This window comes from Entelurus aequoreus, linkage group LG23, assembly GCF_033978785.1.
Source record: "Entelurus aequoreus isolate RoL-2023_Sb linkage group LG23, RoL_Eaeq_v1.1, whole genome shotgun sequence".
Taxonomy (NCBI): domain Eukaryota; kingdom Metazoa; phylum Chordata; class Actinopteri; order Syngnathiformes; family Syngnathidae; genus Entelurus; species Entelurus aequoreus.
The window spans coordinates 36,751,747-36,778,800 of record NC_084753.1 but is presented as its reverse complement, the minus strand read 5'-3'; the positions used below and the strand labels follow the sequence as shown (position 1 = coordinate 36,778,800).

At 38.7% G+C, this 27,054-nt stretch overlaps 1 protein-coding gene across 1 annotated transcript; it reads right to left on the bottom strand.

Annotated features, from left to right (window-relative positions):
* Positions 1–2,624: 2,624 nt before the first annotated feature.
* LOC133640863 (gastrula zinc finger protein xFG20-1-like) lies at positions 2,625–24,737 on the bottom strand. The gene is made up of 5 exons (XM_062034545.1): positions 24,324–24,737; positions 22,988–23,254; positions 16,321–17,705; positions 12,192–12,357; positions 2,625–4,798 (listed from the first exon to the last, which is right to left on the bottom strand). The coding sequence occupies exons 1-5, from the start codon at positions 24,424–24,426 to the stop codon at positions 3,339–3,341; spliced, it is 3,381 nt and encodes a 1,126-aa protein (XP_061890529.1). The 5' UTR covers positions 24,427–24,737; the 3' UTR covers positions 2,625–3,338.
* Positions 24,738–27,054: the final 2,317 nt, after the last annotated feature.

Genomic DNA, 27,054 nt, shown 5'->3' with positions numbered 1-27,054 from the left:
CTGATTTTAGCTTTTCTTTGTTTCAAGTTGAGCTTTGTCATCAAGCTTTCAGAACAAAATGTATCTGTGCTGCCCGGATCCAGGAATGCATAGGTTTTTATGACTGTGTCCTTTGCTGGACTTTATCTGTACAGGCAGAATTGACAGAATTCCATTTTTGTTACCATCCCCTGTTTGTCCACTTGTTTGCAGAGCTACTTTTCTCAATACATTGCACAAATGCTCTGACGAAGGTTCTGTACAGTAATGGATCACCGTCAAAATAGAGAATCTCCCTTGGTGGGAGTAGATGAGAAGTTTGCAACGACATTTGCAATGTTGCAATCTCATTTTGCCTGTGCAATAAATCACGTACAGTAGGGGTGCCATTGGTTGGAGGGGAAATGTTACTTTGCCTTGATTGCTGTACAGGGGGGTCCATGTGGGTTGTAGGGCTATGGTCCCGGATTGTATTCCAAGAGACCTGCTGCTGTTTTGGTAAAGAAGGTGGTGGTTGCAGTTGTACCTGAATGGGTTTAGGGTGTGAAAGCATGGACTGTTGCTCTTGCCAAAATGTGGGTGGTTGAATGGGAGGTGGTGTCCTATGTTGTAGTTGCCATGCTGTTATTTGTTGTTGCTCAGATGGATGGTGTATAGACTGTGGTGGAGGTGGTGGTGAAGCTTGGCTTGACTGCTGCTGTGTGGGGGGTTGATAGTCTTTAGCCTGGGGGTTGAGAGTGACTGGTGCTGTAGCCTGGGGATTTAGAGTGACTGGTGGTTCCTTGATTCTCTTTAAGTAGGAGTTCATGCCATCAGATGCTGTATGTGAGGGAGTATGAAGGCTGGGAGCTTTTAAAACTGCTAATTTCACATCAGCAGCTGCCAATGGAGCATCCAGGTCCATGATTTCCTTTTTGTTTCTTATTCTTTCTCTCTCCTCTTCCAATTTCTTTTTGATCTGGGACTCCTCCTCTTCCAATTTCCTTTTTATCCTTTCCTCCTCCTCTTCCAATGCATGTTTTTCTTTTAGAGCTGCAGAGCGGACAGCGAGGGCAGCCCTTTCGGCCTCTGCCTGTCTGCGAGCTGAGGAGGTGCTTGATCTACCATAATCTTTTTCCTCTTTTCTATTCCTTCATCATCTTCGTGTACTCTTTTTGAACTCGAGTTTCCTTCATGCCCTCCTCTCCCCTTCTTTCCTCTCTCCCCTCTAGTCCTATCCATGTCCATACCTTCCTCATACATCCCCTCACTATCCCCTTCCATCTCCATCCAGTCACAAATCAGTTTATGCTCAACCACCAAAAAGATTCAGACACTCTCACTGTCAGCCACCGCTCCTTGGTTCACTTCCGCTTCCGTTCCTCCTCTGTCCTTTCAGCTCTTGCTTTTTCCTCCTTCTTCTTCTTCTTTCTATTTCCAGCAGACTAGTAGAACATCTTAGGTGTATTGCTGCCCTTCACAGGCTATTAACAGATTTTCCTCCTTCTGTCCTATGGCCCACACTACAGACTTGGACACAAACAGGACAGAAAGTAAAAAGCAGCTTTAAGGACGTCAAAACAAAGTGTATGCATTCTTTCCAACCTGATAAAACATTTGACTTCTGCCCTTTCCACATTATTTATCTCATCTTTACTGCTGGAGTTCAGCTCACTGAGGATTTAAGCTCAATTTTGGTATTTTAGTATCTTTAATTATTCATAAACAGACTTAAAACAAACCATTATTATCATTACTGCCTCATTTTTTTCACTCTCTACTAATTCAAACAATTCTAGCACGAAAACATTCAGGATGTTCATACAAACAATATTACACATCCCCAAACGTACCACTTTATTATGGTATTAACATAGTATATTATTACATTGAATATTCACATGTTTATAACAGTGCTGAACATTTTAATTTCCCCTCAGGGATTAATAAAGTATTTCTGATTGTGATAATTACATCACTCTCATAAAGCCTTTAAAGCTGAATATGTTTTTTTACCATAGCTCAGCTTCACAATGTTGGAATATTGACTGCTGATATTAATATTCTTCTATTGTTTACAATATTACACGTTATTCTTTTTCTTTGTTCAAAAGAACAGGATGAAAGTGTCTTTAATTGTCACTACTGAGTGTAACTATATATAATTATGTATATAATAATCTTCCATTCTTCACCTTCATTACCGCTCGATTTAGCTCTCATCTTATTTTATCCAGAGAGAACTTGACCATAAAAAGATGGCTGCACATCAATAAAGTGTCACTAAACTTCGATAAAACTAAATATATCATATTTGGAGATTGTAAAAATGTAAAACACAAATTATGAAGGATAATATTGAAATGAAAGGAATAAAGGTTATCACATTTTTAGGAGTTAATGTAGATGATGAAGTAAGCTGGACACTACATATAAATCATATAAAGAAAACATTTAAGAAAATGGAGTGCAATACTAAATAGAATAAAATACATATTTACAATTATTAACTACAATTTTTGTACCCAACTTCAGTTTAAGCATACATTGTTTATTGCATAAAGGTCTGGGGACATACATATAAAACAATCACAAAACAATATTCATATTACAAAAGAGAGTAATAAATATAATTAATAGAATGGATTATTGAGACCCAACAAATGATTCATAAAGTCACACATTTTAAAAGTAAATGATCTTGTATAAAACACAACTGCTCAAATGATGTATAAAGTAAATAATAATATGCTTCCAGAAGTGGTCCAGAAGATGTTTCAGATGTGAACCAGTAAATATGAACTAAGAGGGATTTATGTGTACTCAAAAGCAAAGGTATGAACACATGTAAAACAAATATGTATATCATATAAAGGAGTTGATTGAGTGATTGAAACTTTTATTAGTAGGTTGCAGAGTGAAGTACATATTCCGTACAATTGACCACTAAATGGTAAAACCCGAATAAGTTTTTCAACTTGTTTAAGTCGGGGTCCACTTAAATTGATTCATCGATGGAATCATTTACAATTAGAACATAAAATATGTAACACTTCATTATTTAAAAAAAACATATATAAAACACTATTATGAATAAGTATAAAAGTGAATTATGAATATCTACACATAAAATGTTTACTTTAAGTAACTATTTATGTACTGTTTATTCTCACCTTTTCAGTCAAATTGTTCTGTTCATTTTAAAGTACACAAATGTGTATATTAACTCATGTACTTGACTGAAATAAAAGCACTAATCTGAAGTGTCTAATCTATAAATGTTAGAATTATATTAACAAGATTGTGTTACACACACAACAATGATGTCACACGTTATAAGTGCTGATGTTGTTAGAAAGTTTGTTTCAAATCCTGCATCTTCATTTGCTGCTGCTGTTCTCACCAGCACACTTGTGTTTCTTACACTGGTACTTATAAGAGAATCTTTCACCACACACACTGCAACTCAACACTTTCTCTCCTGTGTGTGTTCTCATGTGTACATTCAAATTATGTCTTTGTATAAAACTTTTACAACATACTGAACATATAAAAGGTTTTTCTCCAGTGTGTATTCTCATGTGTGCTTTGAAATGGTGCTTATGATTAAAATCTTTACCGCAGATTGAACATGAAAAAGGTTTTTCACCAGTGTGTGTTCGCATGTGTACTTTTAAACTTTGATTTATTACAAAACTTTTATCACATTCTGAGCAGGAAAAAGGTTTTTCTCCAGTGTGTATTCTCATGTGTGCATTGAAAAAGTCCCTTCGAGAAAAATCTTTACCGCAGATTGAACATAAAAAAGGTTTTTCTCCAGTGTGTATTCTCATGTGTCTCTTCAAATGTCGCCCTTGAGTAAAATGTTTACCACAGATTGAACATGAAAAAGGTTTTTCTCCAGTATGTATTCTCATGTGTTCTTTCAGCATGGGTTTTAGTCTAAACTCTCTGCCACATTCTGAGCAGGAAAACGGTTTCTCTCCAGTGTGTGTTCTCATGTGTCTTACCAGATGACAATGGTATTTAAAAGTTTTGTCACAGTGAGAACATGTGAAGTGTGTGTTGTCAGTGTGACATGTCTTATCATCTTTAGAGTGTTCATCATCAGTGTCAGGAGAGTGTGACGTTGTGTCCTCACTATCTGATAGTGGAGCTAAGAGCTTGTCTGCTTGTGATCCTCCACAGTGGTCTCCATCAGCTTCTGTTGTCATGTGTTGAGTTGAGCTGCTGCTTGGAGGCTCCGCCTCTCTCTTCTCTTCACTTTCACCTTTGACCTCATCACCTTCACTCTTCACAGGGACACCAGTCACTGGCATCTTGGTGACATCAACCTCCTCCAGTCCTTCAAGATGCTCTCCCTGCTGACTGATGCTGTGTTCCTCCTCTTCCTCTTTAATGTGAGGGGTCAGTGGATCCACCTCTTCCTCCTTAATGTGAGGGGTCAGTGGATCCACCACTTTCTCTTGAAAATGGTGTGTCAGTGGATCCACCTCTTCCTCCTTAATGTGAGGGCTCAGTGGATCCACCGCTTCCTCTTTAAAATGGGGTGTCAGTGGGTCCTCCTCTTCCTCTTTAAAACGGGGTGTCAGTGGATCCACCTCTTCCTCCTTAATGTGAGGGCTCAGTGGATCCACCTCTTCCTCCTTAATGTGAAGGCTCAGTGGATCCACCACTTCTTCTTTAGAATGGGGTGTCAGTGGGTCCTCCTCTTCCTTTTTAAAATGGGGGATCAGTGGGTATTCCTCTTCCTTCTTAATGTGGGAGGGCTGTGGCACCTTCGTCCGCATCCTGAAGCTCCACTTCTGTTGCTCAGGGTAAAGATGTTCTTCACAGACGTCTGCAAGACAAACACACCATCTCTGCTCAGTCACACAATGCATTCAGAACTTTTACATGCACTTAGGAAAAACAAGTTATCGTATGAACTGTCCTGAAATCTCAGTGACGCACAAACAAGCTGCTCTTTACAACATTATTCACAGGAAAAGAAAAACAAACCAGGACGACAGGACTTTACTATGGATAGACGATATGGTTTAAAATTGATTTTGCGATGCATTATTTCATATAGAATTACTAATAGAACCATTTTAAAACAGGCTACAAAGGCTCCTAATTTAGTTGCTGAAATATGCAGTAAAATATTACATAATTTCCAGTATTATTTTCTCAAATAAAGTACCGGTAACCAGATATCAACAGTAAATAAACAAGTACATTAATAATAATTTTTTCGACAAAATAATACAATTAGAAATGACACAATATGTTACTGCATATGTCAGCTGCCAAATTAGGAGCTTTTGTAACCCGCTTTGAAATTATTCTATTATCATTCATATACCAAATGATATATCGTGACATATATTGTTATTAGGATATAGATTTGAGGTCATATCGCCCATACCAAACATTGGTTCGCCGAGTCATTTTGTTTGGCCCACCAAATATATTCATTTTTTATATTCTTCAGATGTGTGTGTATGTTTAAAATGTTGTACTACTGTTCTACATCACGTGGAAGTGTCATGTCATGGGGTTGGTGTGCTTTCAACTAAGGGACGATATTTTGGTGGTTAACATGATTCTTACACATATGTGTACTTCATGTGTATATGAATGTACTTTCCCTTGTGTGCTTAGTTTTACTGTAACTTCATTGTGGATAATATCTATAAACAACCTCAATTGTTTTACATCTTGAATTTGAAGGACTGTTTACTTATCTGACAAATTCAAAGGAAACTGCACTTTTTTAAAATGTTGCCTATCGTTCACATTACTTATGTAAGACATATGTTTTACATTTTTATGAAATCTAATTAGTTAATAAACGTGAGCAAAAATCAGCTAACATTGGAGTCAATGGGAGCTCCTCTATTAGACCCACAAAGTCCTCCAAATAACCATCCAAAAACTGCCAACAATACTCCATTTACATTTTGTGACCTGAATATTAACCAAGTATTAACGATATTGTTATTATAAGCGCTAACGTTAAATACCTACTTTTAGCGGCGCATTGATCACAGAAGTAACTAGTCTATGCTGCTATATTGACATACTGAGCTGCTTTCTCACCTCTAAGATGGTGAAAGCTCATTCTAGATTATAAATCATGCTTCTCACTTATATGGTGAAGATTGTGGACATAAACCGAGAACTTGGTCAACTTTGACATCCAACTTAGACCTGTAGATGGCAAGAAAGACACAAAAAGACGCTCTTTTGCACCCACCCTTTTTAACCCTTTGTGAGGATTAATTCTTCATCTAAACGGGAAGATATAAACATCCCATCAGTCGGCATCCCAGTGAGAGCAGACATTGTATGCTTAAAATGAGCAAGATATGTAAATATGACATGTTTTTAAGAATGTTACTACATTACATATATACTTACAGTGTGTATTTATAGGCCTACTGAAATGAATTTTTTGTATTTAAACGGGGATAGCAGATCCATTCTATGTGTCATACTTGATCATTTCGCGATATTGCCATATTTTTGCTGAAAGGATTTAGTAGAGAAAATCGACGATAAAGTTCGCAACTTTTGCTCGCTGATAAAAAAAGCCTTGCCTGTACCGGAAGTAGCGTGACGTCACAGGAGGCAATATTCCTCACAATTTTTCTTTGTTTACAATGGAGCGAGAGAGATTCGGACCGAGAAAGCGACAATTACCCCGTTAATTTGAGCGAGGATGAAAGATTCGTAGGTGAGGAACGTTACAGTGAAGGATTAGAGAGGCAGTGATGGACGTATCTTTTTTCGCTCTGACCGTAACTTAGGTACAAGCTGGCTCATTGGATTCCACACTCTCTCCTTTTTCTATTGTGGATCACGGATTTGTATTTTAAACCACCTCGGATACTATATCCTCTTGAAAATGAGTCGAGCACGCGAAATGGACATTTAAAGTGACTTTTATCTCCACGACAATACATCGGTGACACACTTAGCTGCTGAGCTAACGTGATAGCATCGTTCTCAAATGAAGATAGAAACAAAATAAATAAACCCCTGACTGGAAGGATAGACAGAAGATCAACAATACTATTAAATCATGTACATGTAACTACACGGTTAAAAATTCTCAGCCTGGTAAGGCTTAACAATGCTGTTGCTAACGACGCTAAGGCTAATTTAGCAACTTAGCAACCGGTGTTGTGCCTGAAACCTCACAGAACTATGATAAAAACATTAGCGCTCCACCTACGCCAGCCAGCCCTCATCTTCCCATCAACAGCCGTGCTCACCTGCATTCCAGCGATCAACGGCGCGACGAAGGACTTCATCCGTGGGTTTGGCGGCAAGCATCTGCTAGGCGTAGTAAGTAGTCCTTGTTGTGTTGCTGTAAGTATTGTACTTAGCCGCTAATACACCGATCGATCCCACCTACAACATTCTTCTTTGCAGCCTCCATTGTTCATTAAACAAATTGCAAAAGATTCACCAACACAGATGTCCAGAATACTGTGGAATTTTGTCGAAGAAAACAAGAGGTTTCTGTATCGGTTTCGACGGGGTCCAACCATTTCCGTGGATTCTGTGACGTCACGCGCATAAATCATATCCAAAGGAGTTTTTCAACCGGAAGTGTGGCGGGAATTTTAAAATTGCACTTTATAAGTTAACCCGGCCGTATTGGCATGTGTTGCAATGTTAAGATTTCATCATTGATATATAAACTATCAGACTGCGTGGTCGGTAGTAGTGGCTTTCAGTAGGCCTTTAAAATGTTGAAGGGGGTTTTAGGATGTTATTTAGAGCACTTTATAGGCAGAATAGAGTGGCTACCAATGACTCAATTGTTAGTTAACTTTTGCTAAGGTTTATTTTCTATTGAGGATGCATTAACCATCGACCTGCTCAGTGGCCTTGTGGTTAGAGTGTCTGCCCTGAGACTGGAAAGTTGTGAGTTCAAATCCTGGCCGAGTCATACCAAAGACTATAAAAACGGGACCCATTGCCTCCTTGCTTGGCACTCGGCATCAAGGGTTGAGGGTTAAATCACCAAATGATTCCTGAGCGCGGCCTCCGCTGCCCTCACCTCCCAGGGGGTGAACTTGGGGATGGGGCAAATGTAGAGGATCATTTCACCACACCTAGTGTGTGACTACCGTTGGGACCTTAACTTTAACTTACATAGGGACGGTGAATGATTCCAAAAAGTGCAGTTCCTCTTGAAATTAGAAAATAGAACAACAAGATATCATGTGACGTGAATTATATTTATATAGCGCTTTTCTCTAGTGACTCAAAGCGCTTTACATAGTGAAACCCAATGCCTAAGTTACATTTAAACCAGTGTGAGTGGCACTGGGAGCAGGTGGGTAAAGTGTCTTGCCCAAGGACACAACGGCAGTGACAAGGATGGCAGAAGCTGGGATCGAACCTGGAAACCTCAAGTTGCTGGCACGGCCACTCTACCAACCGAACTATACCGCCCCAAGTAACAAGAATATAATATATTAATAATAAAAAGCCTCATAGCAAATGTGATGAATTCATCTTATTACTGTCCTTTTTCGGGCTTTCCCTTTTAAAGGGCAAAGTCCTCGCAGGGTCTTTTGTCCTAATGACTGTCTGGTTAAAGTGAGGAGACTATAATTTAGGAAAACTATTTATTTACAACTGGACTAGAATAAGTCACTCATTTTTACAGGTAGCTAAAGTTGGGATATAATTAAGATAATGAAGGATGAAGTGATTAAGAAATGTTTAATATAGATTAGAATAGGCCGTGCAACTAATCATATGTCCTGAGTTCCAGTTGAAACTGGGTGCAAGTTCATGCCCACGCACATACACTCTTATCGCCCACATTCTTGCCACTGTTTACGTGGCTTCTTAGCCGAGGTCTGAAGGACAACACCAGATATGAAGTCAGAGTCCAGGGAGAAAAAAAGCACCAGTCAATGTCGCACAGAAGGAACCTTCCTGGTGTTACCTGACGGCACGACCACCAAGCTGCGACACCACTACAAAGGCTGCTCCATGCTCGTGCTCGTACCACCTGGCTTGGTAGGCTCGCACCCGCCTACCAAGCCAAAGACTTAGGTCCAATGACGAAACAGGGCGTAGCTGCCGCTGATTGGACCGACACGCGAATACCACATTTTCAACACTCCCCGTTGTCGGTTAAAAACATAGCTATGGGCTGCACTTTGGACACACCTGCTGTAGGCTACGAGGAGCTAGCAGCTACCATACTTGCTAACCCTCCCGTTTTTAGCGGGAGATTCCCGGTATTAAGCGCCTCTCCCGACAACCTCCCGGCAGAGATTTTCTCCCGACAAACTCCCGGTATTCAGCCGGAGCTGGAGGCCACGCCCCCTCCAGCTCAATGCGGACCTGAGACTGAGTGGGGACAGCCTGTTCTCATGTCCGCTTTCCCACAATATAAACAGCTTGCCTAACGAATTCAAACGAATGGAAACAAGAATTTCAGTTCATCCAGGACAGTTCGAAGGGGAAGGTGTATGTTGCCTGTAAATATGTAGAACAGACTTCTCCATTGAACACGGTGGCCGAAATGATATACTCATCATGAACGGTGAAGTTAAACAGGACAATACTGCCATATAATGGATAGCCACCGGAACACTGAAATTCAAGTATTTCTTTTATGTAAATAAAATAAATAGATAAATATATATATATATATATATATATATATATATATATATATATATATATATATATATATATATATATATATATATATATATATATATATATATATATAGCTAGAATTCACTGAAAGTCAAGTATTTCATACATATATATATATATATATATATATATATATATATATATATATATATATATATATATATATATATATATATATATATATATATATATATATATATATATACTACCGTTCAAAAGTTTGGGGTCACATTGAAATGTCCTTATTTTTGAAGGAAAAGCACTGTACTTTTCAATGAAGATAACTTTAAACTAGTCTTAACTTTAAAGAAATACACTCTATACATTGCTAATGTGGTAAATGACTATTCTAGCTGCAAATGTCTGGTTTTTGGTGCAATATCTACATAGGTGTATAGAGGCCCATTTCCAGCAACTATCACTCCAGTGTTCTAATGGTACAATGTGTTTGCTCATTGGCTCAGAAGGTTAATTGATGATTAGAAAACCCTTGTGCAATCATGTTCAGACATCTGAAAACAGTTTAGCTCGTTACAGAAGCTACAAAACTGACCTTCCTTTGAGCAGATTGAGTTTCTGGAGCATCACATTTGTGGGGTCAATTAAACGCTCAAAATGGCCAGAAAAAGAGAACTTTCATCCGAAACTCGACAGTCTATTCTTGTTCTTAGAAATGAAGGCTATTCCACAAAATTGTTTGGGTGGCCCTAAACTTTTGAACGGTAGTGTGTATATATATATATATATATATATATATATATATATATATATATATATATATATATATATATATATATATATATATATATGAAATACTCAAGTTGGTGAATTCTAGCTGTAAATAACCACGCACCCAACCCCGCCCCCACCGCACCCCCTACGCCCCACCTCCCGAATATTGGAGGTCTCAAGGTTGGCAAGTATGGCAGCTACACAACAGCTAAGCTAACACAGCACATTTAAGCATATCAAATAATTATAGTTGCTTAATACGTACACAAAGTCCCCAAAACAGAAGTCTGATAGAAAGTATCCAGCAACAAACGTGTCCGCATTGTTCAACTCTCTGCGCCATGAGCTTGACTTAATGAATTATTGTGGCCACTAGGTGTTGTGAAAGATCAAATTAAACAATTGCAAAAGCATCCGTCATTTGTTTAGTGTTTTTATTATATTTCTGTCAATATGTGTAAGCATATTTTGTGGCTTTCACCAGTAGGGTCGCTATCGCTATAAGGGTCAGTCGATATCGCTTTGGGGTCCGCAACCCTAATGCCGCCCTCCAGTGGTCCACAGAGGCTGAAAAGGCTTTCATTGACCTCAAACATGACCTGTCCTCCACCTCCGCTTTTGCTGCCCTTTTACTTGGATGTTTTTGAAAGTGCCTTTTTTCAGAAACAAAAGGGGGAGGAGGTGTGGGGTGGAGTGCGTCGAGTTTTTGGTTTCATTGATTATGATCAATCCAGTACAAGGGAAAAGGTACTAACTGACTTGTGTTGACAAGTCCAGTGGTTGGCCGGAAGTAAACCCAACCTCTAAGGATGCAAAACCAGTTAATAAATGGCTTGTGAATGACCTCATACCACGACATGGTTTCCCTAAAAATATTAGATCAGACAACGGTAGCCATTTTAACAACACCCGCTTAGCCTTGGTCAAAAATGCTCTCGGATTCGAACACAGGTTCGGCTCGGTGTACCGTCCTCAGTCCCAAAGTAAGGTCGAAAGGATGAACCAGAACATCAAAATGAAATTGGCTGAAATCTGTGCACAGACCAAAAGGAATTGGGTTGACGCGTTTCCATTGGCTTTAATGATCATTCGAATGTCCGTGAACAAAACTGTTTTATGGCCCTATGAAGTGCATACAGGTCAGCCCTTCCCAGGACCAGCAGCTCCCTTGGAAGGCGGACTCAGCGTAAAACCAAAATGGTATTTTGACCAGATTCAGAATTTGTGTGCCAGTTCCTCTGTACAGATTCCAGGACGGCAGCCCGCCACTCCACATTCCCTTCCGCCCACTGAGTGGGTCAAGGTCAAGGTCATCAAGCGCAAGTGGACAGGCCCCTTCAAGGTCGTGTAGCGGATGTCCCACGCTCTTTGACCCCCAAGCAGTGCCTTTTGGGCCTCAGTTAGTTAGACAGAACGTTCCACAACTGTTCACGTTATCCCATCTCATCTCATTGTGGATCATGTGAATGTTTGAAGTGGAACTAAATGTGATCTCTGAAAGGGGTACACATTATTTCCAAAGCAGGGCCCCCATCCACATATACAATACTAGTACATCCATCCATTTTCTACTGCTTGTCCCTTTTGCATATCTGATGAAAAACCACATAATTTTGTTATTTTAATTATAAGTGAGCCAAATCACCTATATTTGAACATTATCTAATGGAAATGACTGCTGTCTGATAATCACATTAATAACACAATAACAATCATGTGTCTGAGTACACCTATTAATCACAATTGTTCTAACATGTCATTTTCACATTAATGATGGAATATAAAGTTAGTAAACATGTGAGAGTAAGAAGTAAACAAACCTGTTCTGTGTAACACAACTTGATGTTTCTTGAAAACAGCGTCCAGTAGTTGATGTTGTCGCTCCTTCTCCTCTTTTGTTGGACAAAGTTCCTCTTTGTACTCTGCTATCGTTCTTCCGCACATTTTCACACAATCACAACACTTTACACTCACACTTGATCTTAACTAAGCAATGTTTTGATCAAATCCGCGTCTCTTTGTTAGCAGCTAACAAGCTAAGCTAACTAGCAAGCTAAGCTAACTAGCGCGCTAAAAGAACTAGCAAGCTAAGCTAACTAGCGCGCTAAAACTAAGCTAAGCGGGCCTAATAATGTCCAAAGTTGACTGAGACGAGTGGAGTTTATCCTGACACGGAGGATGAATAAAGTGTAGTTAGTAGCGATGTGAGGAGATGTGCCGAGGCTTAGAAGCGTGTGTGGAGTAAAGGAGGACTTTGCTGCAAAGCGCATATCCTCCACGCATGCGTCACTTAGGGGCGGGGCTAAAGAATCATAGTGATGGGCAAGTCATGAACGAACCGTTCAAAATTTATGTTTTCATGGTGCCCACACAAAAAACATGGCAACAAATGATATTTCAAATATATCAACCGTATTTGATTTTTAATCAGGTATATATGAAAATATTGTTTTTAATGCACTTATTTTCGCTCTTTTTATCTGCCATATGTGTTTTATAGTGTTTTATGCTCATGATTTATTATCTAACCACAAAGATGGACCACTATTTATAAGAACTGGCTGTTGGCTTGCCTTACACAGTCCTACAGAACATGTGATTTCCTATTCCAGCAGATACTATACTTGAAATTACAAACAACCGAACATCTGACTGTAGAACATTTTTTCATCTAGTTATCAACAATTTTAGCAGCTTTGGTTCATTATCATCCATTATACAGATGTGCATACAAATGTGAGTTTTGTGGAATAAATGTAAGTAATATGAAGGAATAAAATAAGCTTGATCTCCTCTGTAAAATTATTTTATGTATAATCCCTCAAGTCTCCTGTTTATATTTTGAAGTTTACCCAAAGATGAAGATGAAAGTAAAAAGTGGGACGTGCTTTTGAAGAAGTAATAATTATTTGCAAATCATTTCCAAGTGTGGTGGCTTTGATAAGACAGAAAATGTTGTTTGACTCAGAAATGATTTCAGTCCTTCATGTTGACGTTACCAGTTCACCTCCAAGGACTAGATGTGTCATCACAAGTCCTTCAGCAATGATGAATGTAGATATTATCAATCACAGGGGAGGTATTTATTATTATTTTTAGGTACTATGCCTCTTCGTTTTAGCTGGAAAAGGGCAGGAATAGCCTACATCTTCCTCCAGAAGAGAACATGTCTGTGACCTCTCAGATGATCCACAAACTGGAACCTCCCACTAGGGGTGTTGCTAAGCATAAAGCTCGACTAGGACACATCCCCCACTATAATTACTTTGGACCCCTCCAAAAAACACACACACACACACACACACACACACACACACACACACACACACACACACACACACACACACACACACACACACATTTGTCTCTGCTTCAAGGGAAATAATTATGACATTTAATAGTGTGTGCTGAAATACTACTATTTACTTAAACTTGGTTCTTCGCTTTCTCCAAGGTGAATATAAACCTTCACCATAAGCAAAACATAATATGAGTTGATTAGTTCACTTCAGTATCTAATGGTGCATCAGAATTGGTGTTTTGTAGGAAGAATGTTGTTCCTGTTTTGCGTGGGCCTTGTGTGTCCTCACCCAGCCAGTCTCTGGTAAACAATGTCCCATCATGCTGACATCCACTGAATGTGAGGGCTCATAAAACACCACATAAACATACATAGGCCAGCCCCTGGGGTCGACTTCCCAAGGATGCTGAGTGTCTCCTATGTTGGGGAGTTGTGAAGAAGTTGTAACGGACAGGACACTGACGGCCAAGTGGGGGGTTTGATTGATTGATTGACAAGTTTATTGACATCTTAAAGAATTGAATCCATGTAATGCTTTAAAAAGGCAAATGGATGGCCCAAAAAGCCAAAAGGCTTGTTTCCATTGTGGTCCATTAAGTCAGTATTTTGGTGAGCAACAGGGCCCCCAAAATTGTAAACTGACTGACACTGTGTAAGAGAGACATGGCACCATCTGTGTCCTAATTCAGTGGTCCCCAACCACCAAAACACAATAAAAACAATTTAAAAAAAAAAATATATACATATTTTTTAAATTAAATCTACCAAAAAAATACAATATATACATTATATATCAATATAAATCAATACAGTCTGCAGGGATACAGTCCGTAAGCACACATGATTGTATTTTTTTTTGAGAATGAAAAAAACAACAACAATTTTTTATTTTTTTTTACTACCCCCCGGGGTTGGGAGAGTGGCCGTGCCAGCAATCTGAGGGTTCCTGGTTCGATCCCCACCTTCTACCAACCTCGTCACGTCCGTTGTGTCCTTGGGCAAGACACTTCACCCTTGCTCCTGATGAGTCGTGGTTATTGCCTTGCATGGCAGCTCCCGCCATCAGTGTGTGAATGTGTGTGTGAATGGGTGAATGTGGAAATAGTGTCAAAGCCCTTTGAGTACCTTAAAGGTAGAAAAGCGCTTTTCAAGTATAGCCCATTTACCATTGTTCCTATAACCCCTTTGTTCAAATGTTTGTTCCACTTGGCATCTTGTCTGACTCGCACCATGCACAGCCTTCCTTGTCACATATTGTTCCTTTTCCCGCTATCCATCCAGTAATTCAAACTGATCCAGCAGCGCGATTGAAGATTATTTTTATTAAGGTAGCCTATATAAAACGACATATATGCGCACATGTATGCACTGATTAAAAATACAGAACTATAATGCCCACGTTTAGACTTTTTCCCCCAAACGCCATCTTGCTTTTTCCTCCTTCTTCTTCTTCTGTCTATTTCCAGCAGACTAGTAGAACATCTTAGGTGTATTGCTGCCCTCCACAGGTTCTTAACGGGATTTCCTCCTTCTGTCCTATGGCCCACACTACATTCTACAGTCCAGTAGGTGGCAGTATGAACCTTTCAAGTCATGGCTGCAAACTGCCAGTAAGAAGAAGAAGTAATAGAGCTGGTTGTTTGTTTCTCTCGCGAGATCTGACAACATGTTTAAATAGAACAATTGACAGGTTGACAACATCCAAACAAACCAAGTCATCTCCAATACATCTCAACATTACACACATCCTCCAGGCTGAGTTAGTCTAGATGATGAAGTAAGCTGGAAACTACATGTAAGTCATATAAAGAAAGCATTGAAAAAATGTACTGCGATAATAAATAGAATAAAATACATACCCACAAATATTGACTACATTTATTGTACCCAACTTTAGTTGAAGCATACATTGTTTATTGCATAAAGGTCTGGGGACATACATATACAACAATCACACAACAATATTCATATTACACAAGAGAGTAATAAAGACAATTAATAGAATGGATTATAGAGACCCAAGAAATGATTCATAAAGTCACACATTTTAAAATGGTATAAAAGACAACTGCTCAAATGATGTATAAAGTAAATAATAATATGCTTCCAGAAGTGGTCCAGAAGATGTTTCAGATGTGAACCAGTAAATATGAACTAAGAGGGATTTATGTGTACTCAAAAGCAAAGGTATGAACACATGTAAAACAAATATGTATATCATATAAAGGAGTTCATCTATGGAATCATCTACAATTAGAAAATAAAATATGTAACACTCATTATTTCAAAAAACATATATAAGACACTATTATGAATAAGTATAAAAGTGAATTATGAATATCTACACTTAAAATGTTTATTCTATGTAACATATTTTATGTACTGTTTATTCTAATCTTTTCAGTCAAATTGTTCTGTTCATTTTAAAGTACACAAATGTGTATATTAACTCATGTACTTCAGTGAAATAAAAGCACTAATATGAAGTGTCTAATCTATAAATGTTATAAGCTTGATAACAATATTGTGTTACACACAACAATGATGTCACACATGTTATATGTGCTGATGTTAGAAAGTCAAAGTTAAAGTGTTGACAGTTTATTTCAAATCCTGCATCTTCATTTGCTGCTCCTGTTCTCACCAGCACACGTGTGTTTCTTACACTGGTACTTAGAAGATAATCTTTCACCACACACACTGCAACTCAACACTTTCTCTCCTGTGTGTGTTCTCATGTGTACTGTATAAGATTGTCGGCGACGATAGCTTTTGTTGCAGCTTGAACAGGAGTATGGTTTTTCACCAGAGTGCGTTCTCATGTGTAATTTTAATTGCTGGTTTTCTATATAACTTTTACCACATACTGAACATATAAAAGGTTTTTCACCAGTGTGTGTTCTCATGTGTACTTTTAAACGTTCATTTATTACAAAACTTTTACCACATTCTGAGCAGATAAAAGGTTTTTCTCCAGTGTGTATTCTCATGTGTTTTTTGAAATGGTCCCTTCGAGTAAAATCTTTACCGCAGATTGAACATGAAAAAGGTTTTTCTCCGGTGTGTATTTTCATGTGTGCTTTGAAATTGTACTTTTGAGTAAAATCTTTACCGCAGATTGAACATGAAAAAGGTTTTTCTCCAGTGTGTGTTCTCATGTGTGCTTCTAAACTTTGATTTATTACAAAACTTTTACCACATTCTGAGCAGGTAAAAGGTTTTTCTCCGGTGTGTTTTCTCATGTGTACTTTGAAATGGTGCTTTTGAGTAAAATCTTTACCGCAGATTGAACATGAAAAAGGTTTTTCTCCAGTGTGTATTCTCATGTGTACTTTTAAACTTAGATTTTTTACAAAACTTTTACCACATTCTGAGCAGGAAAAAGGTTTTTCTCCAGTGTGTATTCTCATGTGTACTTTCAGACGACAATGGTATTTAAAAGTTTTGTCGCAGTGAGAACATGTGAAGTGTGTGTTGTCAGTGTGACATGTCTTATCATCTTTAGAGTCTTCATCATCAGTGTCAGGAGAGTGTGACGTTGTGTCCTCACTATCTGATAGTGGAGCTAAGAGCTTGTCTGCTTGTGATCCTCCACAGTGGTCTCCATCAGCTTCTGTTGTCATGTGTTGAGTTGAGCTGCTGCTTGGAGGCTCCGCCTCTCTCTTCTCCTCACTTTCACCTTTGACCTCATCACCTTCACTCTTCACAGGGACACCAGTCACTGGCATCTTGGTGACATCAACCTCCTCCAGACCTTCAATATGCTCTCTCTGCTGACTGATGCTGTGTTCCTCCTCTTCGTCATTAATGTGAGGGGTCAGTGGATCCACCTCTTCCTCCTTAATGTGAGGGCTCTGTGGATCCACCGCTTCCTCTTTAAAACGGGGTGTCAGTGGGTCCTCCTCTTCCTCTTTAAAATGGGGGATCAGTGGGTATTTCTCTTCCTTCTTAATGTGGGAGGGCTGTGGCTCCTCCGTCCGCATCCTGAAGCTCCACTTCTGTTGCTCAGGGTAAACATGTTCTTCACAGACGTCTGCAAGACAAACACACCATCTCTGCTCAGTCACACAATGCATTCAGTACTTTTACATGCACTTAGGAAAAACAAGTTCTCGTATGAACTGTCTTGAAATCTCAGTGACGCACAAACACGCTGCTCTTTACTACATTATTCACAGGAAAAGAAAAACAAACCAGGACGACAGGACTATTTACTATTGATAGACGAAATGGTTTAAAATTGATTTTGCGATATATTATTTAATATAGAATTACTAATAGAACCATTTTAAAACAGGCTACACAGGCTCCTAATTTAGTTGCTGAAATATGCAGTAAAATGTTACATCATTTCCAGTATTATTTTCTCAAATAAAGTAACCAGATATTAACAGTAAATAAACAAGTACATTAATAATAATAGTTTCGACAAAATAATACAATTAGAAATGACACAATATGTTACTGCATATGTCAGCTGCCAAATTAGGAGCTTTTGTAACCCGCTTTGAAATTCTTATATTATCAATCATATACCAAATGATATATCGTGACATATATTGTTATTAGGATATAGATTTGAGGTCATATCGCCCATACCAAACATTTGTTGTTTTATTTTCCTATATTCAAACACAATGTTACTGTTCAAACTGTGTGTAATATTACAGTGGCTAAAATATTAAATATACTTGTTAAATAATTGTCCTCCTTGTTTTTAATGAATAATTAAGGCCTACTATGCTACTGTATTTTAATGCTGTTCATGATGGTGGTACTTGGAGTTCCAAGTATTTTCTGAGGTGGTACTTGGTGAAAAAAGTTTGACAACTACTGACGTAGTGACATTGTACACTACATTGGCAGCCACCATTTTGTTGTACCCAAACGGCGTCTGCACATACATCGCGCTTCCAACGAGATCCCGTTTTTTTCTTTCGAGTTATCATGAAAAAGAGAAAGCAATATCTGCGTCATTTCATTTTTCTCAAAATACTTTCCACTGTGTTCGTTAGAAAGTTCCACAACTGTTCACGTTATCCCACGCTTGTGCTACAGCACTCATCTCATTGTGCAACATGTCAATGTTTGAAGTGGAACTAAACGTGATCTCTGAAAGGCGTACACATTATTTCCAAAGCAGGGCCCCCATCCACATATACAATACTAGAACATATCTGATGAAAAACAACATTATTTTGTTATTTTAATTATAAGTGTGCCATACCACCTATTAGGGTTGCACGGTATACCGGTATTAGTATAGTACCGCGATATTAATGAATCATTTTCGGTACTATACCGTCTCTGAAACGTACCGATCCCGCACCCCCCCTCCTGCGTCGAAGTCACGTCGTGACATTGCTGGTTTACGAGCAGACGAGCATGTTCGGCGGCACACAATCACAGAGTACTTACAAGCAGACACAGTGTGTAGACAGAAAAGGGAGAACGGGCGTATTTTGGCTAAAAAACCAACAATAAAGGTGAAGTTATAACACTGAAACACCCTCAGGAAGAGATGCTTTAAGACATGGCTAGCTAGCTAGCGGCTAACGTCCATCCGCCGTCAGCAGTGTTTTAGTGACTCCTAAATCACTAATCCTCGCCTCCATGGCAACAAATATCATAAGTTTCTTACATGTACATTATCACTGGAAGACAAGGAATAGCTAAACATGCTTCACTACACACCGTAGCTCACCGGCATCAAAATGTAAACAAACGACACGCATCTTGTCAATACTACTATGATTACGTCGATATTTTTTGGCATCACAACATCATCTTTCGTTTTTTTAAAATGTATAATATGTTTATAAACTCAGGAAATATGTCCCTGGACACATGAGGACTTTGAATATGACCAATGTATGATCCTGTAACTACTTGGTATCGGATTGATACCCAAATTTGTGGTATGATCCAAAAACTAATGTAAAGTATCAAACAACAGAAGAATAAGTGATTATTACATTTTAACAGAAGTGTAGACAGAACATGTTTAAAGAGAAAGTAAGCAGATATTAACAGTAAATGAACAAGTAGATTAAGAATTCATTTTCTACCACTTGTCTTTAAAGGCCTACTGTAATGAATTTTTTTTATTTAAACGGGGAGAGCAGATCCATTCTATGTGTCATACTTGATCATTTTGCGATATTGCCATATTTTTGCTGAAAGGATTTAGTAGAGAACATCGACGATAAAGTCCGCAACTTTTGGTCGCTGATTAAAAAAAGCTATGCCCATACCGGAAGTAGCGTGATATCACAAGCTGGAGTGCTGCTCACATTTCCCTATTGTTTACACCAGCAGCGAGAGACATTCGGACCGAGAAAGCGACGATTACCCTATTAATTTGAGCGAGGATGAAAGATTTGTGGATGAGGAAAGTGAGAGTGAAGGACTAGAGGGCAGTGCAGGGCGTATCTTTTTTCGCTCTGACCGTAACTTAGGTACAAGCTGGCTCATTGGATTCCACACTCTCTCCTTTTTCTATTGTGGATCACGGATTTGTATTTCAAACCACCTCGGATACTATATCCTCTTGAAAATGAGAGTCGAGAACGCGAAATGGACATTCTCAGTGACTTTTATCTCCACAACAATACATCAGCGAAACACTTTAGCTACTGAGCTAACGTGATAGCATCTGGCTCAAATGCAGATAAAAACAAAATAAATAAACCCCTGACTGGAAGGATAGACAGAAAATCAACAACACTATTAAACCATGGACATGTAAATACACGGTTAATGCTTTCCAGCTTGGCGAAGCTTAACAATGCTGTTGCTAACGACGCCATTGAAGCTAACTTAGCAACTGGACCTCACAGAGCTATGCTAAAAACATTAGCTATCCACCTACGCCAGCCAGCCCTCATCAACACCCGTGCTCACCTGCATTCCAGCGATCGACGGAAGGACGAAGGACTTCACCTGATCATCTGTGCGGTCGGCGGCTAGCGTCGGCTAGCGCGTCTGCTATGCTAGTAAGTCCTCCTGGTTGTGTTGCTACAGCCAGCCGCTAATACACCGATCCCACCTACAACTTTCTTCTTTGCAGTCTCCATTGTTCATTAAACAAATTGCAAAAGATTCACCAACACAGATGTCCAGAATACTGTGGAATTTTGAGATGAAAACAGAGCTTTTTGTATTGGATTCAATGGGGTACCAAGACTTCTGTTTATCTAGTGACGTCACTCGCATACACTACCGTTCAAAAGTTTGGGGTCACATTGAAATGTCCTTATTTTTGAAGGAAAAGCACTGTACTTTTCAATGAAGATAACTTTAAACTAGTCTTAACTTTAAAGAAATACACTCTATACATTGCTAATGTGGTAAATGACTATTCTAGCTGCAAATGTCTGCTTTTTGGTGCAATATCTACATAGGTGTATAGTGGCCCATTTCCAGCAACTATCACTCCAGTGTTCTAATGGTACAATGTGTTTGCTCATTGGCTCAGAAGGCTAATTGATGATTAGAAAACCCTTGTGCAATCATGTTCACACATCTGAAAACAGTTTAGCTCGTTACAGAAGCTACAAAACTGACCTTCCTTTGAGCAGATTGAGTTTCTGGAGCATCACATTTGTGGGGTCGATTAAACGCTCAAAATGGCCAGAAAAAGAGAACTTTCATCTGAAACTCGACAGTCTATTCTTGTTCTTAGAAATGAAGGCTATTCCACAAAATTGTTTGGGTGACCCCAAACTTTTGAACGGTAGTGTACGTCCTCATACAAAGACGTTTTCAACCGGAAGTTTAGCTGGAAATTTAAAATTGCACTTTATAAGTTAACCCGGCCGTATTGGCATGTGTTGCAATGTTAAGATTTCATCATTAAAATATAAAAACTATCAGACTGCGTGGTCGGTAGTAGTGGCTTTCAGTAGGCTTTTAATGTTCTTCGTGTTCTTTGATGTTTCCCTCTTACACACATGTTTATGTGTGCTATGGCTATGAGGTTCTTGTTTTCTCTTTGGCCTCAGTCTGGACCCCCTCTCTAGACTGAATTTTTTTTCTCCCCCCTCCCCAGCATTTACCTGTTTCTCACCTTTTTTGTAAGGGGCGCCGGAAGTTGGCAGACCCGTCAGCGATCCTGTTCTGTCTCCCTGTAATGTTTGTCTGCTCTTGAATGGGATTGTGCTGAAAATCTTAATTTCCCCTCTGGGATTATTAAAGTATTTCTGATTCTGATTGCGTTTTTATTGGCCGTCTTCAAAGTAATGAACTTTCCGGTACAATTTCTTAAATTTTGATTCGCAGAAAGTTGTATCAGTCCCAAATACTGCCTCAGTTTGCACTCGGACAACTTTACCACGAGGGGGCTGGCAAAAGAAAGACTTTAGAAAGACAAGAACATTTTGCTAATTAGTACTAATAAACTAGATTGATTGAGACATTGCTGGACAGCAGAGAAGTAACTAAATCCAAATAAACGTTGAATATATTTTTTAAAAAGATATCTGGCTTGTATCTTCAGTAGGGATATAAATCGTAAAAAATGTATCGATATGATACCCTAATCGATATTCCTTATCGATACCAGTATTTATCAGTAGTCTTATCAGTACTACATGTAATTTGTGGAAATAAAAAAAGTGGAAAAGAGGCATTTTAAATATCATTCCTATTAGCACAAGAGGTTGAACACGTCCAACATGATGTTCTGTAACATCTCAGAGCAGGGAAGTCTTTTATCAACAGCTGTTTATTTGAAGTCTTAAAGAAGTCAACTATGTGTGCAGTGCAAGGTGAAATGCAGTTATGTCATCTTCTTGTCAATAACACACACATCAATCGTTTGCGTGTTGTTGCTTCCTTATTTGTCATTATTCAAAGCTGATTTTAATGTGTAGCAGCGGCAGCTGAACTCAATGTGACAACGTGTCATAGTTACGTCAGTCAGCTGGAATTAAAAATACAAATAGTTGTGTCGTTAGTCCAGAATCTTCACGGTCCTCATGGACGACCAGTACTAAAAAAAAAATGGTACTTGGTATACATCCCTAATCTTCACCACTAAACCTTTGAAATATGCTGACATATGTGCTGCTAAAGGTAAATAAACAGTAGCCATATTGAATGTTTGCCTTCATTTGACCACGTGAGGTAAGGAGGACGGCCTCTAGGTCACATGGTTACACCCCAGCAATTACATTGTTGATGATTGATGAGCATTCTTTTTTAAATGGACGTGTTAAAAAGCAAGTACATCTCCATCTTTAGTCATAAATGTGGCCCCCGGATGAACATGTGTCACAAACATTGTATTAGATGATATGTGGATGTTGTGCTTACTTGGACTGTGATGAAGCTGTGAGGACTCAGGTGGTTTGTCTTCATGCTCTTCAGTCTTCACAGAGACAACAGCCAGTGGAAACTTGGTGAGATCAGCCTCCTCCTGCCCTACAGGACACTCTCCCTCCTCTTCCTCTTTAAAATAAAGGGGCTGTGGATCCTCCTCGTCCCTTTTAAAATGTGAGTGCTGTGGATCCTCTAAAGTGAAACTGTCCCCCTGCAGATGAGGGAGACATTCTTCTTGGTGTCCAATCAGCTGATGGATGTCTACAGGACACAAACAAAATACATTTTAACTCCTACATGCTAAATATTAAATCGTACATGAAATATAGGGCTGTGGCTATTGAAAATGTTATTAATCAAGTGTTTTACTGGAAATGTTTTCGATTAATCGAGTAACTGGATAAAACATAGTGTTGCTTGGTTAAAGACAAATTTAAGAGACTTTAAGACATTTCACTTAATAATGAACGGCCAATTGGTTTGAGATGGTATGAGATCAAGATGTCATCTTTAGATCAGGCTTTGTTTTTTCGACAATCACTGCCACATTAAAAAGTTAAAGTACCAATGATTGTCACACACACACTAGGTGTGGCGAGATTATTCTCTGCATTTGATCCATCACCCTTGATCACCCCCTGGGAGGTGAGGGGAGCAGTGAGCAGGAGCAGTGAGCAGCAACGGTGGCCACGCCCGGGAATCATTTTTATGGTGATTTACCCCCAATTCCAACCCTTGATGCTGAGTGTCAAGAAGGGAGGTAATGGGTCCCACTTTTATAGTCTTTGGTTTAGACTGGGTCTGGGTTTGAACTCTCAAACTACCGATCTCAGGGCGGACACTCTAACCACTAGGCCACTGAGTAGGTGGATGTAGTAGGTGTTGTAGTAGGTTAATGGCTGCACCAATATGAAGGAAATAACAGGTCAGTATAGCTTTTACACACATAAATAACTTGTCAAACCTGCCAGCTAGCAGGCTAGGTTTACAGCGTCAGTTACCATGGTAACTGACTCTGACTTTGTCTTACCTCTTTTTGGAGGTAAAAACTCTCAAGGAGTTTGCACTTAACCTGCTCTCTGGAATATTCCCCCGGTGACTGTGTGAGTTTTGTGTAAACATGTTGATACACATTGTTACACACTGAGAGGAACATCAACCTCTCATAAATATTGTGTGTCTGAAACTGTCTCGTTTTTATGAACAACATAAAACAATCAGTGCATCATCCTCACATGAAAATGCATCTTCCGATAGACAATCTATTTAGGAATAGTGTTAATAATAAATATAAAGTTAGTAAACATGTGAGAGTAAGAAGTAAACAAACCTGTTCTGTGTAACACAACTTGATGTTTTTGATGTTGTCGCTCCTTCTCCTCTTTTGTTGGACAAAGTTCCTCCTCGTACTCTGCTATCGTTCTTTCGCACATTTTCACACAATCACAACACTTTACACTCACACTTGATCTCTGCTTAGCGATGTGTTTTGATCACTTCCGCCTCTCTTTGTTAGCAGCTAACAAGCTAAGCTAACTAGCAAGCTAAGCTAGCTCGAGAAGCGTCAAAGTGCGCTCAGACTAATATAACCGGATGCAAACAGTTATTAACGATGTTAACTCTATTTAATAGAGTGTAATAAAGGACATATATGTGTACATGGACGCACAGATTAAGAACACTGAACTGTGACGACTGCAATAACGTCTTCACCGTCAGACGCCATCTTGCTTTATCCTCGCCGTGTTTGGTTCGCGCGCAGTGTTGTCAGATCTCGCGAGAGAAACAAGTACACGTCCCACCCCCGGTCCAACTATTTCAACATTCTGAAAATAAAAGTAAACTTGTCTATTTTACATTTTCAAAACAAACACATACAACTTATTTTCGTAAAAATATTCAAATATTTAACAATGTATTGAAACAACAGTAGCATAAGGAAAGAGAAAAAGAAACAATATAAATATTACACTCATGATATTATTTTTGTCTTTGATAATAATAGTTTTTATAATGTATTTTAGAATGTGGGAGGTTTCCATGTTCTTTTTAAATTTCCTTTGGCATTATATATATATATAAAAGTTAAAAAAAATAAATAAATATATATATATATATATATATATATATATATATATATATATATATATATATATATATATATATATATATATATATATATATATATATATATATATATATATATAAATAGATAAATATATATATATATATATATATATATATATATATATATATATATATATATATGTATATATATATATATATATAAAATAAAAGGGACAAGCGGTAGAAAATGGATGGATGGATGGCTAATCAAAGAAAACATATAAATAAATAAAAAAGATTTAAAAATATATATATACATACATATACATATTTATCTATTTTATATATGTATATTTATCTATTTATATATATATATATATATAAAAATTTTTTAAATCTATTTTATTTATTTATTTATTTTCTTTGATTATTCATCCATCCATCCATTTTCTACCGCTTGTCCCTTTTGGGGTAGCAGGTTGATGTTCCTCTCAGTTTGTAACAATGTGTATCAACATGTTTACACAAAACTCACACAGTCACCGGGGGAATATTCCAGAGAGCAGGTTAAGTGCAAACTCCTGAGTACCTAAAATGAAGTGTATTAATTGACTCATATCATGTTCTACACTTGGTGAATGTTCATATTCATCTCGGAGAAAGCAAACCATCAGGTTGGAGTAAACAGTGGTATTTCAGTTTGAGCACATGATAAGATAAGGTCCCTTAGTTTGATATTCGCAGGTGGATTGGGTCACTTCTCGTAGGAAAAGAGGCCCTAATTGGGACTTCGGAATGCAAAAGTGACAACCATATCCTTGAAAGAAAAGAAGCGGCAGATCAACTGGTCTAGCGACGTCTCAGCGCTGCTGACCCGTCTCCGCTCGGGATGGTCTCCTGCTGGCCCCACTATGGACTGGACTTTCACTGTTATGTTAGATCCACTATGGACTGGACTTTCACAATACCATGTTAGACCCACTCGACGTCCATTGCATCCGGTCTCTCCTAGAGTGGGGGTGGGGGGGGGGGGGGGGGGGGGGTTACCCTCATTTGCGGTCCTCTCCAAGGTTTCTCTTAGTCATTCTCATCGACGTCCCACTGGGGTGAGTTTTTCCTTGCCGTTTTGTGGGCGCTGAACCGCGGATGTCGCTGTGGCTTGTGCAGCCCTTTGAGACACTTGTGATTTAGGGCTATATAAGTAAACACTGATTGATTGATTGATTGATCGATTGATTGCACCCGGAGTCCACTTCCTCCCGGTTGCAAGGGTCAGAAGCGATTTTAGCCACACAGGAGTCTCAGGATTTTGTCAGCAACATCTCCAGCCGGACTTTGGTACTCCTGAACTCCTCTGTGAGGCTGGACAGAGGAAGCTCCAGGATGCCTTTACCATACAAAGCTATGTTGGTAAGGCACCTGGGAAGACCCATTTCTTGGCAAAGGAGCTGATCAACCTCTCAAGTTTATCAACCTTCGCGATCGGCACCTCGTAGATGGTCAGAGGCCACATCAACCGAGGTATTAGACCAAACTGAAGACACCAAAGCTTCAACCTGCCAGAGAGCATGGTCTTGTCCATGCTCTGAAGACCGCTGGTAGCATCCTGTCTAAGCTGTTTCACTTGGGCCGTGGCTGTCAGCTGGGTTTTTTAATAATAATACCTTCGACATATGTGATTACATTTACTCATTTTATTTCAATATTATCCATCTTGATTTGTGTTTTACATTTTTACAATATCCAAATATGAGAAATGTAGTTACACTGAACATTGACAGTTTATTGCTGTCCAGACATCTTTTTATGTTCTCTCTGGATAAAATAAGATGAGAGTTAAATCAAGCAGCAATGAAGGTGAATAATGGAAGGTTATTATATACATAATTATATATAGTTACACTCAGTAGTGACAATTAAAGACACTTTCATCCTGTTCATTGGAGAAAAGAAAAAGAGTAAAGGGAAATATGCTAAACAATAGAAGAATATTA

Coding starts and splice junctions, on each gene's coding strand:
- LOC133640863 (XM_062034545.1), bottom strand. CDS start 24,426: ATGTGCGAAAGAACGATAGCAGAGTACGAGGAGGAACTTTGTCCAACA. Junction 23,255..24,323: donor AGTTGTGTTACACAGAACAG/GTTTGTTTACTT, acceptor TGTGTCCTGTAG/ACATCCATCAGCTGATTGGA. Junction 17,706..22,987: donor ACAGCTTCATCACAGTCCAA/GTAAGCACAACA, acceptor TTTGTCTTGCAG/ACGTCTGTGAAGAACATGTT.